General features: G+C 41.6%; 1 protein-coding gene and 1 pseudogene across 1 annotated transcript; both read left to right on the forward strand.

The window, feature by feature from the left end:
- The first annotated feature begins 4519 nt into the window (after positions 1 to 4519).
- Positions 4520 to 5379, forward strand: LOC121585110 (annotated as a pseudogene).
- A 4535-nt stretch (positions 5380 to 9914) lies between these two features.
- Positions 9915 to 11606, forward strand: LOC121585111 (fatty acid-binding protein, liver-type). The gene is made up of 4 exons (XM_041901468.1): positions 9915 to 10014; positions 10760 to 10932; positions 11319 to 11411; positions 11518 to 11606. Exons 1-4 carry the CDS (start codon positions 9948 to 9950, stop codon positions 11566 to 11568), a joined length of 384 nt encoding a protein of 127 aa, XP_041757402.1. The 5' UTR covers positions 9915 to 9947; the 3' UTR covers positions 11569 to 11606.
- Positions 11607 to 11844: the final 238 nt, after the last annotated feature.

Below are 11844 nucleotides of genomic sequence, written 5' to 3' on the forward strand. Positions count from 1 at the left end.
TTCAGGGAGGGAGTTGAAAGGGCCTTTCTCGGGTTAGGTGGGGGGATACACTAGGGGAGGGACAGAAGAAGGACAGTTAGAAACATATCTCAGGTACAGCTATGTCTAGCAGCCTGATCATGATGGTACTTTTTGGTATACATTTTATAGGCGTTAATTCTGGTAAGTACAGTCGTGGTCAAAAGTTTTGAGAATGACCCAAGTATTGGTCTTCACAAAGTTTACTGCTTCAGTGTTTTTAGATATTTTTGTCACATGTTACTATGGTATACTGAAGTATAATTGCAAGCATTCCATAAGTGTCAAAGGCTTTAATTGACAATTACATTAAGTTTATGCAAAGAGTCAATATTTGCAGTGTTGACCCTTCTTTTTCAAGACCTTTGCAATCCGCCCTGGCATGCTGTCAATTAACGTCTGGGCCACATCCTGACTGATGGCAGCCCATTCTTGCATAATCAATGCTTGGAGTTTGTCAGAAGTTGTGGGTTTTTGTTTGTCCACCCGCCTCCTTGAGGATTGACCACAAGTTCTCAATCGGATTAAGGTCTGGGGAGTTTCCTGGCCATGTCGATGTTTTGTTCCCCGAGCCACTTAGTTATCACTTTTGCCTTATGGCAAGGTGCTCCATCATGCTGGAAAAGGCGTTGTTCATCACCAAACTGTTCTTGGATGGTTGGGAGAAGTTGCTCTCGGAGGATGTGTTGGTACCATTCTTTATTCAAGGCTGTGTTCTTAGGCAAAATTGTGAGTGAGCCCACTCCCTTGGCTGAGAAGCAACCCCACACATGAATGGTCTCAGGATGTTTTACTGTTGGCATGACACAGGACTGATGGTAGCGCTCACCTCGTCTTCTCCGGACAAGGTGTTTTCCGGATGGCCCAAACAATCGGAAAGGGGATTCATCAGAGAAAATGACTTTACCCCAGTCCTTAGCAGTCCAATCCCTGTACCTTTTGCAGAATATCAGTCTGTCCCTGATGTTTTTCCTGGAGAGAAGTGGCTTCCTCCCTGCCTTTCTTGACACCAGGCCATCCTTCAAAAGTATTCGCCTCACTGTGCGTGCAGATGCACTCACACCTGCATGCTCCCATTCATGAGCAAGCTCTGCACTGGTGGTGCCCCGATCCCGCAGCTGAATCAACTTTAGGAGACGGTCCTGGTGCTTGCTGGACTTTCTTGGGCACTCTGACGCCTTCTTCACAACAATTGAACCTCTCCCCTTGAAGTTCTTGATGATTCGATAAATGGTTGATTTAGGTGCAATCTTACTAGCAGCAATATCCTTGCCTGTGAAGCCCTTTTTGTGCAAAGCAATGATGACGGCACGTGTTTCCTTGCAGGCAACCATGGTTAACAGAGGAAGAACAATGATTTCAAGCACCACCCTCCTTTTTAAAGCTTCCAGTCTGTTATTCTAGCTCAATCAGCATGACAGAGGGATCTCCAGCCTTGTCCTCGTCAACTCTCTCACCTGTGTTAACGAGAGAATCACTGACATGATGTCAGCTGGTCCTTTTGTGACAGGGCTGAAATGCAGTGGAAATGTTTTTTTTTTGGATTAAGTTCATTTTCATGGCAAAGAGGGACTTTGCAATTAATTGCAATTCATCTGATCACTCTACATAACATTCTGGAGTATATGCAAATTGCCATCATAAAAACTGAGGCAGCAGACTTTGTGAAAATTAATATTTGTGTCATTCTCAACTTTTGACCACGACTGTATACTTGAAGCTTGTATCTCATTATGGTAAGTGGTGAAATACGTATAGCCGCTAATAATAGTAATAATAATGGCTTAGCAGATCAGTCTTTACCTGGCTAAAAGAGAAGTGCCTTCAGGAAGTATATATACCCGTTGACTTATTCCACATTTGTGTTACAGCCTGAATTCAAAATTGATAAAATTGAGATTTTTTGTCACTGGCCTATATGTAGTAGTGTGATGATGTTCCCCTACATTATGCACCAAGTTGCACACAAGGACAGTTCAAGTAGGCCAGGTCAAGAGGGGACCAATTCAATGTGGTTTCTTTATTTAATTACAGCTGCATAGCTAATGTAATTTTTTGGTGTACAAACATTTTTATATATCTATATTGTAAATACACCTAATTGTAAAAGTTTTGTATATTTTGGTTTGGTCCATCACGGGTTATCTGTATTTACGTACCCTCTTATTGTTCTCTTTTGCCTGACCTTCAACTAGCAAGGTACGTTGTCCTTGGTGCCGTAATTTGTCAATATAAAAAATGTGGTAAAGTTACACAAAGTGCTGTTATGCAACTATATGTTTTGTTACAATGTGGACAATATAAAGATTTATGTTAACAACTTTCACCGAGCTCGCTAATTAGGGTACCTATTGTAACTCGGGAGTATTTGGGGCAGTGTTTGAGTGAGTTTCTATGTGCTCTCGCAGGTGCCCGAGAGCTGTGACTGCACCAAGGGCTAACATATTGTGTGTTGTCTCTTCGTGTGCAGGTGGAATAAAAATTATCCAACCATCAGAATTCCAGTTGTGGCAGTGTCCTAATTAAAAGTACACAACGCAGAACGAACCACGCTACAAACAGTGGGAAGAACAAGTATTTGATACACTGCCAATTTTGCAGGTTTTCCTACTTACAAAGCATGTAGAGGTCTGTAATTTTTTATCATAGCTACACTTCAACTGTGAGAGACGGAATCTAAAACAAAAATCCAGAAAATCACATTGTATGATTTTTTAAAGTAATTAATTTGCATTTTATTGCATGACATAAGTATTTGATCACCTACCAACCAGTAAGAATTCCAGCTCTCACAGACCTGCTAGTTTTCTTTAAGAAGCCCTCCTGTTCTCCACTCATTACCTGTATTAACTGCACCTGTTTGAACTCGTTATCTGTATAAAAGACACCTGTCCACACACTCAATCAAACAGACTCCAACCTCTCCACAATGGCCAAGACCAGAGAGCTGTGTAAGGACATTAGGGATCAAATTGTACACCTGCACAAGGCTGGGATGGGCTACCGGACAATAGGCAAGCAGCTTGGTGAGAAGGCAACAACTGTTGGCGCAATTGTTAGAAAATGGAAGAAGTTCAAGATGACGGTCAATCACCCTCGGTCTGGGGCTCCATGCAAGATCTCACCTCGTGGGGCATCAATGATCATGAGGAAGGTGAGGGATCAGCCCAGAACTACACGAAAGGACCTGGTCAATGACCTGAAGAGAGCTGGGACCACAGTCTCAATGAAAACCATTAGTAACACACTACGCCGTCATGGATTAAAATCCTGCAGCGCACGCAAGGTCCCCCTGCTCAAGCCAGCGCATGTCCAGGCCCATCTGAAGTTTGCCAATGACCATCTGGATGATCCAGAGGAGGAATGGGAGAAGGTCATGTGGTCTGATGAGACAAAAATAGAGCTTTTTGGTCTAAACTCCACTCGCCGTATTTGGAGGAAGAAGAAGGATGAGTACAACCCCAAGAACACCATCCCAAACGTGAAGCATGGAGGTGAAAACATCATTCTTTGGGGATGCTTTTCTGCAAAGGAGACAGGACGACTGCACCCGTATTGAGGGGGAGGATGGATGGGGCCATGTATCTTGGCCAACAACCTCCTTCCTCAGTAAGAGCATTGAAGATGGGTCGTGGCTGGGTCTTCCAGCATGACAACGACCGAAAACACACAGCCAGGGCAACTAAGGAGTGGCTCCGTAAGAAGCATCTCAAGGTCCTGGAGTGGCCTAGCCAGTCTCCAGACCTGAACCCAATAGAAAATCTTTGGAGGGAGCTGAAAGTCTGTGTTGCCCAGCGACAGCCCCGAAACCTGAAGGATCTGGAGAAGGTCTGTATGGAGTAGTGGGCCGAAATCCCTGCTGCAGTGTGTGCAAACCTGGTCAAGACCTACAGGAAACGTATGATCTCTGTAATTGCAAACAAAGGTTTCTGTACCAAATATTAAGTTCTGCTTTTCTGATGTATCAAATACATATATCATGCAATAAAATGCAAATTAATTACTTAAAAATCATACAATGTGATTTTCTGGATTTTTGTTTTAGATTCCGTCTCTCACAGTTGAAGTGTAGCTATGATAAAAATTACAGACCTCTACATGCTTTGTAAGTAGGAAAACCTGCAAAATTGGCAGTGTATCAAATACTTGTTCTCCCCACTGTATACACAATACCATATTATGTTAAAGTGGAATAGTTTTTTGAAATGCTGAAATGTCTTGAGTCAAGTATTCAACCCCTTTATGTCAAGGGCAATGATGTTGGTACGCAGACCCGCCAGCAACTGCGGCCTCTCATGACTTACAATTTTTGTGGCCCCCGACCCCAATCAAAGTTGCCCATCCATGGATTATATATCAGTGTTTCAGATTTGTACGATATTTCCATTTGACAGTGTAAGGGAATGTTAGACATAATATTGGGACTCTTCTCCGTCAATGTCTGTGTCCTTCTCATCCCTTTCGCTCTTTCTATTCCTCATCTATCATTCTCTCAGTAGAGATGACTGGAGCCGCCGTGTCCGTGTGTCTACTTTACACCCTGTCTGTCTGTTCAGCCTGCTACATCTCCAACTGTCCCATCGGGGGCAAGAGGTCCATAATGGACGCTCCACAGCGCAAGGTGAGCCGCAACTGAATCTGTCTATGTCTAGACTATTTAAATATAATGTGTAAATAACAGCTATGATTTGTCTTAGAGATGCATCAAGATGAGTAGGAGCGAAGTGGGGCTCTGTAAAAGCACTGAATTCTGAGATTTGACAATGAACCGTTATCTTCATGTAAAAGGGAGCAAGAATGTTGATAAGAATCTCTTTTTTTGGAATGATGGAACAACCTCATACCCGACTGTCCCTTCTCTCCCCCTGAAGTGCATGACATGTGGACCAGGGGCTTAGGGCCGCTGCTTTGGCCCCAGTATCTGCTGTGGGGAAGGGCTGGGCTGCTGGATGGGCTCCCCAGAGACAGCATGCTGCATGGAGGAGAACTACCTGCCCACCCCCTGCCAGGCAGGAGGGAGACCCTGTGGATCTGATACAGGACGCTGCGCTGCACCGGGAGTCTGCTGTGACTCAGGTGAGGGCACATCAATCCTATATTTCTGTGATGATTCTTGTGGTTATATACCACTGAAATTGTTCTAATAGAGTGGTGGATACAATTCTGTGCTTTCTGACTTGTGTATCCTGCTCCATCCTTTATTTTGTATCTCAGAGGGCTGCAGTGTGGACCGATCTTGTCTGGCCGAGGAGGAAGGCCGACAATCAAATCAGCCAATCAGAGGGCAACGACTCTGGTGACATCATCCTCAGGCTCCTGCACTTGGCTGGCCACACCCCTCCTCATCAAGTCCACCAATGAGCTGCAAGTGACACCAGGTTTCCAATCACTTGAGAGATAGGTTGATAGGATTTGTAGTTCAAAGTTACCTAGTTGTAGTTCATTTTACAACCCACCTATTTCACCCACCCATTTACTGGCCTCCTTCTTCAGTATATTGGCAACCTCACTGGATGGGACCTAGCTAAGAATTTAACATTTAATGTATTATCAAACACTGGAGTTAAATTCTTAGTTAGGACCCTGAGCACTCCTCTGTAGATTGCCTTTATATTGCATACTTAAATATTGTAGCTATGTACTGTATGTATAGAAATAGCTGTAATAATTATTACACGTGTAAAGAGTCCAAATGTGTATGTTAATAAAGCTTGTGATAGTATGCGTGGTGTATGTCTTTTTCTCTCTCATCTAACTCAAACAATTACCAGTTGTGCAATGACATCTACATCTGAAACATGAAATGAGTGGCTAAGTGCTGTGCGTCATATAGTTATCATATTTACTGTAACATTAGGCTCAGTGTTTAGGCCTCTGCGTTTAAAAGCAACGTGTCTGTTCTACTAGTTTTAATTCAGTGGACTTTACTCTCCCTCACTGGCTGTCATTATTTTGGTCTCATATCACACAAACATTTTGAGCGGATCTCCAGAAGGTAATTTAGAGTTTTTAATGTCCAATGATGAACCATAAACATAAAATGTAATTGCTGATTGTGATATGATATCCAAAATAGGTTGTAACCATAGGCACTCAGGTGCGTTCAGTAAATTGCCTCCAGTGTGTCAGAGTGCACTCTGGGTCATTCAGAAATTCAGAGCGTTTAGAGTGCACACTGGACGCTCTGGCCGAAGAGTAGGGTTGATCAGAGCGTTCTGACCTCACAATGGCAGTCAAGCACCCAAGCTAACTGGCTAAATTTGGCTAGCTTGCTAGCTACTTCCAGACACAAATGAGAAAACACCTCACTCTGACCATTTTACTCGCCCTAGCAGAGCTGGTTAGGCTGTTTTCATGTTATCCAGAGCGTTAGTGACTGTAAATGTGCTGCTGGCAACAACTGAAATAAGTTTATTTGCTGACATTTACTGGCATCGGTCATGTTCAGCGGGTGTTGAGCGTTCGAAAATTCATTCTGTGCTCTGGCACAGTCAGACGAGAGTGCTCTGAAATCGGAGTAGATAGCCAGAGTGAATTTACGAATGCACCCATCATGCTACATAGTAACCATAGACATCACGTTACAGAATTCGTAATCATGTAATTCTATAGAGGTATAGGACACTTTAAATCACTGCTAGGCAAATCCCCGCCTTATCTTAGCTCATTGGTCACCATAGCAACACCCACCCGTAGTATGCGCTCCAGCAGGTATATCTCACTGGTCATCCCCAAAGCCAACACCTCCTTTGGCCGCCATTCCTTCCAGTTCTCTGCTGCCAATGACTGGAACGAATTGCAAAAATCTCTGAAGCTGGAGACTCTTATCTCCCTCACTAACTTTAAGCCTCAGTTGTCAGAGCACCTTACCGATCACTGCACCTGTACACAGCCGATCTGAAATTAGCCCACCCAACTACCTCATCCCTATATTGTTATTTATTTTTCTCATTTGCACCCCAGTATCTCTATTTGCACAACATCTCTTGCACATCTATCATTCCAGTGTTAATACTAATTGTAATTATTTTGCACTATAGCCTATTTATTGCCTTACCTCCATAACTTGCTACATTTGCACACACTGTATATATATTTTCTGTTGAATTTTTTGACTTTATGTTTTGTTTTACCCCATATGTAACTCTGTGTTGTTGTTTTTATCGCACTGCTTTGCTTTATCTTGGCCAGGTTGCAGTTTTAAATGAGAACTTGTTCTCAACTGGCTTACCTGGTTAAATAAAGGTGAAATAAAAATAAAAATAAAAAATAGAGTATAACATCTAATCAGGGAATATATTCAAATGTTCCACCAAAAAAAATGGAAAAAATGAGCATAATTTAGATGCAATGAAATACTGATATGCTTTAATGTTTTGTGAATCAGTTTTTACTATTATTTGTTTGTTTATTAGAGTTTTTTTTTTACATTCTGCACTACATCCTGCAACTGGTGTAAAGTGTCCTTAAGTCTAGTCCAGCAGCTGGATCTCTCTCTGTCTACTATGCAGTAGCAGTTAGCCTGGGACAGTGACCTTTAGTTTGATATAAAAACCTAGATAAAACCTTTTGTCATTACTGCTACCTTTTATCATTACTACATTGGTGTAGATATCTAATATTAATGTAATCTTGATGTAACCTGGTCAGAATCATAGAAATATAATTTATAGAACATATGTTTACATTTGTACATTTTAGTCATTTAGCAGATGCTCTTATCTAGAGCGACTTAAAATTAGTGTGTCAAAACGCTCTTGTAACGTATAAAAGCCAAAAAGCCAAAGGGACGTGACACATACATGCCACAAGACATCATAAATAGACTATAGACTTCAGAATTAATATTTTCTTTCTACTCGTGTCTTAATGTTAATTATGCCATGCATTAGTCAATTCTCTCTGAATAACCTCAAGAAGGTTCAACCATGTCCATTCTGCTTTGTGTATTTCTATGTTAAACCAGTCTTTAATATGGAGAGGCAGAGTCCATGTTCTCAGGACTACAGGAGATCTTATTGGTTCAGACTCAGCACACAGATAAAGATGAGATAGATCAGAGAACACACAGAGACATTTACCCTATTTAAGTGATAATGCCCGAGAACCCGGTGTTTGGAGGATATATTGGCACAGGTGTTGTTAGGCCCGAGACGAAGTCGAGTGCGGGCAAACCTTGCCAATATATCCTCCAAACACCGGCTTCAAGGGCATTATCACTTTTATTCAACAGGTTACCGACATATTCAAATAATGATTGACATATTTTCATTAAAAACTATATTTTGATGAATTTATTCATACTATTTCATCCTTCCACAATATATAGTCCCGACACAAACCTAGGGTTGCTACCCAAGCCGGCTGGTCGTTCGTTCTATCGATTTGGTTGCCAGAGATGCGACCCAGACTTTTTGTTCTGTATCTATGGGCGCGAACCCAGTCATTCGTTCTAAATGTTCCATTGCCATACTGGCTGGCAACGTTCTTATCCCTTGCTTGCTAGCTAGCTAACTACGGCTAATTTACAGTCACGTCAAACAGTGCAACCAGAATAACAAAAGTAGCTGCATTTGCTTTTGTTTAAACTGTTTTATTTATTTATTTGGATGCATCCATAACAATGAGCTAATGAGGTGCGATTTTGCCTTTTTTTCAATGGACATTTCTTTGTATATATCCATAAAAATGATGCCAGCTGATTCATGATTTCGACTGGCTGAGAAAAGCTGCGTGCCTGTCTGTCTCATCCCGACTCCCGACACATTCATTACTATGGGACAGCTGGAGATCGAATTTGAATAATGAAACAATGTTGCAAATGTTGGAGAGACAGACAGCAAGGTTTATACATATCTCCGCTGTTGAAAACTAAATGTTAGTCTAAAAGAAATGTGAGATAATGTCTAGATGCTTTTTATAGTGGAGATCAAGTTTATAAATTGCCTGGCTGGGCTGATGAGACAGTGGATTGCGCAGTCAAATGGAAAAGAGTAAATAGGCATTTTAACATCATAGATTTAGCTGCTGGTAACTTGTGGAATATACACCGGCTGGAATGCGGTTTTAACCAATTCAGGATTAGACCCACCCATTGTATAATTTAAAGATAGTACATGATGCACACACTGACATGCAAGGACAATACAAATGGTGCACACTGTAAAAAACCCAACTTAACCAATTGCTTAAGCAGCGTTATTCTGTGAGTTGGGTGGACTTCAGAAGGACAAGAAATGTAGCTAATGGGTGAACGTTTGTTCACTCAACAAACTTTGCTCACAGTGAACTGAATGTATAAAAACTTGTTGAGTCTAATTACAATTTCATGTTTGCCTTTGGAAGGCAACGCTGTATATTGGTTAAGCTATATTCCCAAATGTGGAGATAACTTACAACCCTATAGCAGCTGGTTGCCTTACAATTGTACATTGATTAAACTTTTTTACAGTGCAGGGAGCCAAATACAGCTTTCAACTCAATCAACTCAAAGTGCAGGTGTAGCCTAGTTGAACTTCTACACAGGTGGATAGGGAGATAAAGTCAAGTTTATTTTGAAATGTGTTGATTGATCCATACGCTTGTATTACAATGATGACACTGCTTATCATCTTTCTTATCAGGAGTCGAGGAGGTCTTGATTTTCAATACAGATCAATGATCAATCACACCGCCAAAGAAGAAGAAGAGATAATGGGGAGGAGGGGAGTACAATAAAGTTGACCATTGCAATCTAGATTAGTTGCCCTTGGCTGGGATGCTGATCCTAGATCTGTGCCTATAGGTAAGTAGCAGGGAAGATATGAGGGGGAGGGGTTCTCAATTGTAGACACCTTTAGTTAGTTAACGATTGCAGGGCTGGATTGATGAGGGTATAAAGACAAGCAGGGAGCTGTGGCTGTCTTTACCTTCACTGCCTTATAGTCACCATGTCTTTCTCAGGGAAATACCAGCTGGAGACACATGAGAACTTTGAGCCTTTCATGAATGCTATTGGTAAGTCTTGCTATTGTGTTTGTACATTTGTGATGTGATTAGACTTGGGGTGTTAATTTCAGAAGTTGTAGTCCTTTCAGTAATGATGTTCAGTGGTGACTGCTGATACAGTGGTTACTCCTGAGTAACAAACTCAGCTAGCACCTTAAAAATGTTTTATATATTTTTTTTAGGTTACAGGGAGTTTGAGGACATTGTTACTATGGTTCCCTGAGTTTTGTTGGGAGGCTTTTTAATGTTTTGAGAACATGACTTTAAATAGAACCAAGAACGTACAAAGAATATTATATTGAGGTACTAAAATTCCCACAGGAGAATTTTAAGCTTTGCTGAACAATTTGAGAACATTCCCAATGTCAAATGATCTGAACATTACCTTAAATTAAAGGTTTGAACTTTCAGGAAACGTTCTGATAAAGTAATGTCAAGAAAATAACACTTTTTTGTCGAGTTCCTTAAATGTGCTGAATGTTCTAAAGCCAGGCAACTCTCCTGCACCACTGCCAGAAAGTTGTGGGAAGGTTGTATGCAAAATAGTCAAAGACAACCACGCTCTACGGAACATATGGTTCTCAGAACGTTAATTGCTAGCTGGAAATGCATTCAATGTTTGCATTCAGTATATTTTATTGCCATATTATATTGCGTTTTGCTGAAGTAGAAATAATTCAGTGTTCATGTCCCACTTTACCAATTTTTTGTAGTACTAAAGAGCACAGTTCATGACTCTCCCTCATACATGTAGGTCTCACTGATGAGCTTATTCAGAAGGGCAAAGACATCAAGAGCATCTCTGAGATTGAGGAGACTGGGGACCACTTCAAGGTGACTGTCACCACGGGGACAAAGGTCCTCACCAACTGCTTCACCATTGGCCAGGAGGCAGAGCTCGAGACTCTGACCGGGGAGAAAGTCAAGGTGGGTGGCGCATGTTGCAACCCAACCATGAGATTCTTACATGTAGCCTAGATCTATCCATCTCCCTACAAATACAGCCAGTATCTACCTAAACTGAGTTCAGCTGATGTGGGATGACGATGATTAGTTACTTCAGGTCCCAGTGATGATGGTTTAGTAGTTGCAGTATATCCACAGCCAACAGCAGTCAAGTTCCCGTCCCCTGACGTGCTTTGGCAGAGACTCTGCTCTCCAGAGTGACTGGGCTCACAATTTTAACTTTATCAGTTTACATTGCATAACCAACTAGCACACATCCAAATTAGGCCCTGTTAAATTGGGCCTAGTTGATCGTGGTTGGTGACCACTGCTTTCAGATATAACATTTGACCTCTACTGTTTTCCAGTCTATGGTGATGAGAGAAGGTAACAAGCTGAAGGTCTCCCTGAAGGGGATCGAATCGGTCACAGAACTGGCAGATGCAAACACCATCGTCAACGTGAGTCTGGGGCATATGGCTGGGGGGGTTCACTAAACTACACTATTTTAGGGTTCATTTATATAGTAATAATTGAATGTATCTACTAGATGCTTTCTATTTTCAGACCATGACTGTAGCTGGCATCACATACAAGAGGATCAGCAAACGAATTTGATCTACTGTGCTGTTTTGCTTAATAAAATGTGAAAGGCATGGAATGGTCTGGTCTCAGCATTTTATTTACATGGGTAGAACTTCAGGGAAAATTGAGATTCTGCATTGAGACTTTTCCATTGTTGAGTTGAATGTGACGATGGCTCAGTGGGATTGAACACATAATATAAAATGCAAGCCAGCAGTGTAGAAATGAAAGCTTTAGTAGGTCTGTTACATTTTAAACCGATGCACCCATATTGTAAGTTGGTTAAGGAAATACGGTGGCTGTGTTTTG

Source organism: Coregonus clupeaformis, chromosome 16 (assembly GCF_020615455.1).
Source record: "Coregonus clupeaformis isolate EN_2021a chromosome 16, ASM2061545v1, whole genome shotgun sequence".
NCBI lineage: Eukaryota > Metazoa > Chordata > Actinopteri > Salmoniformes > Salmonidae > Coregonus > Coregonus clupeaformis.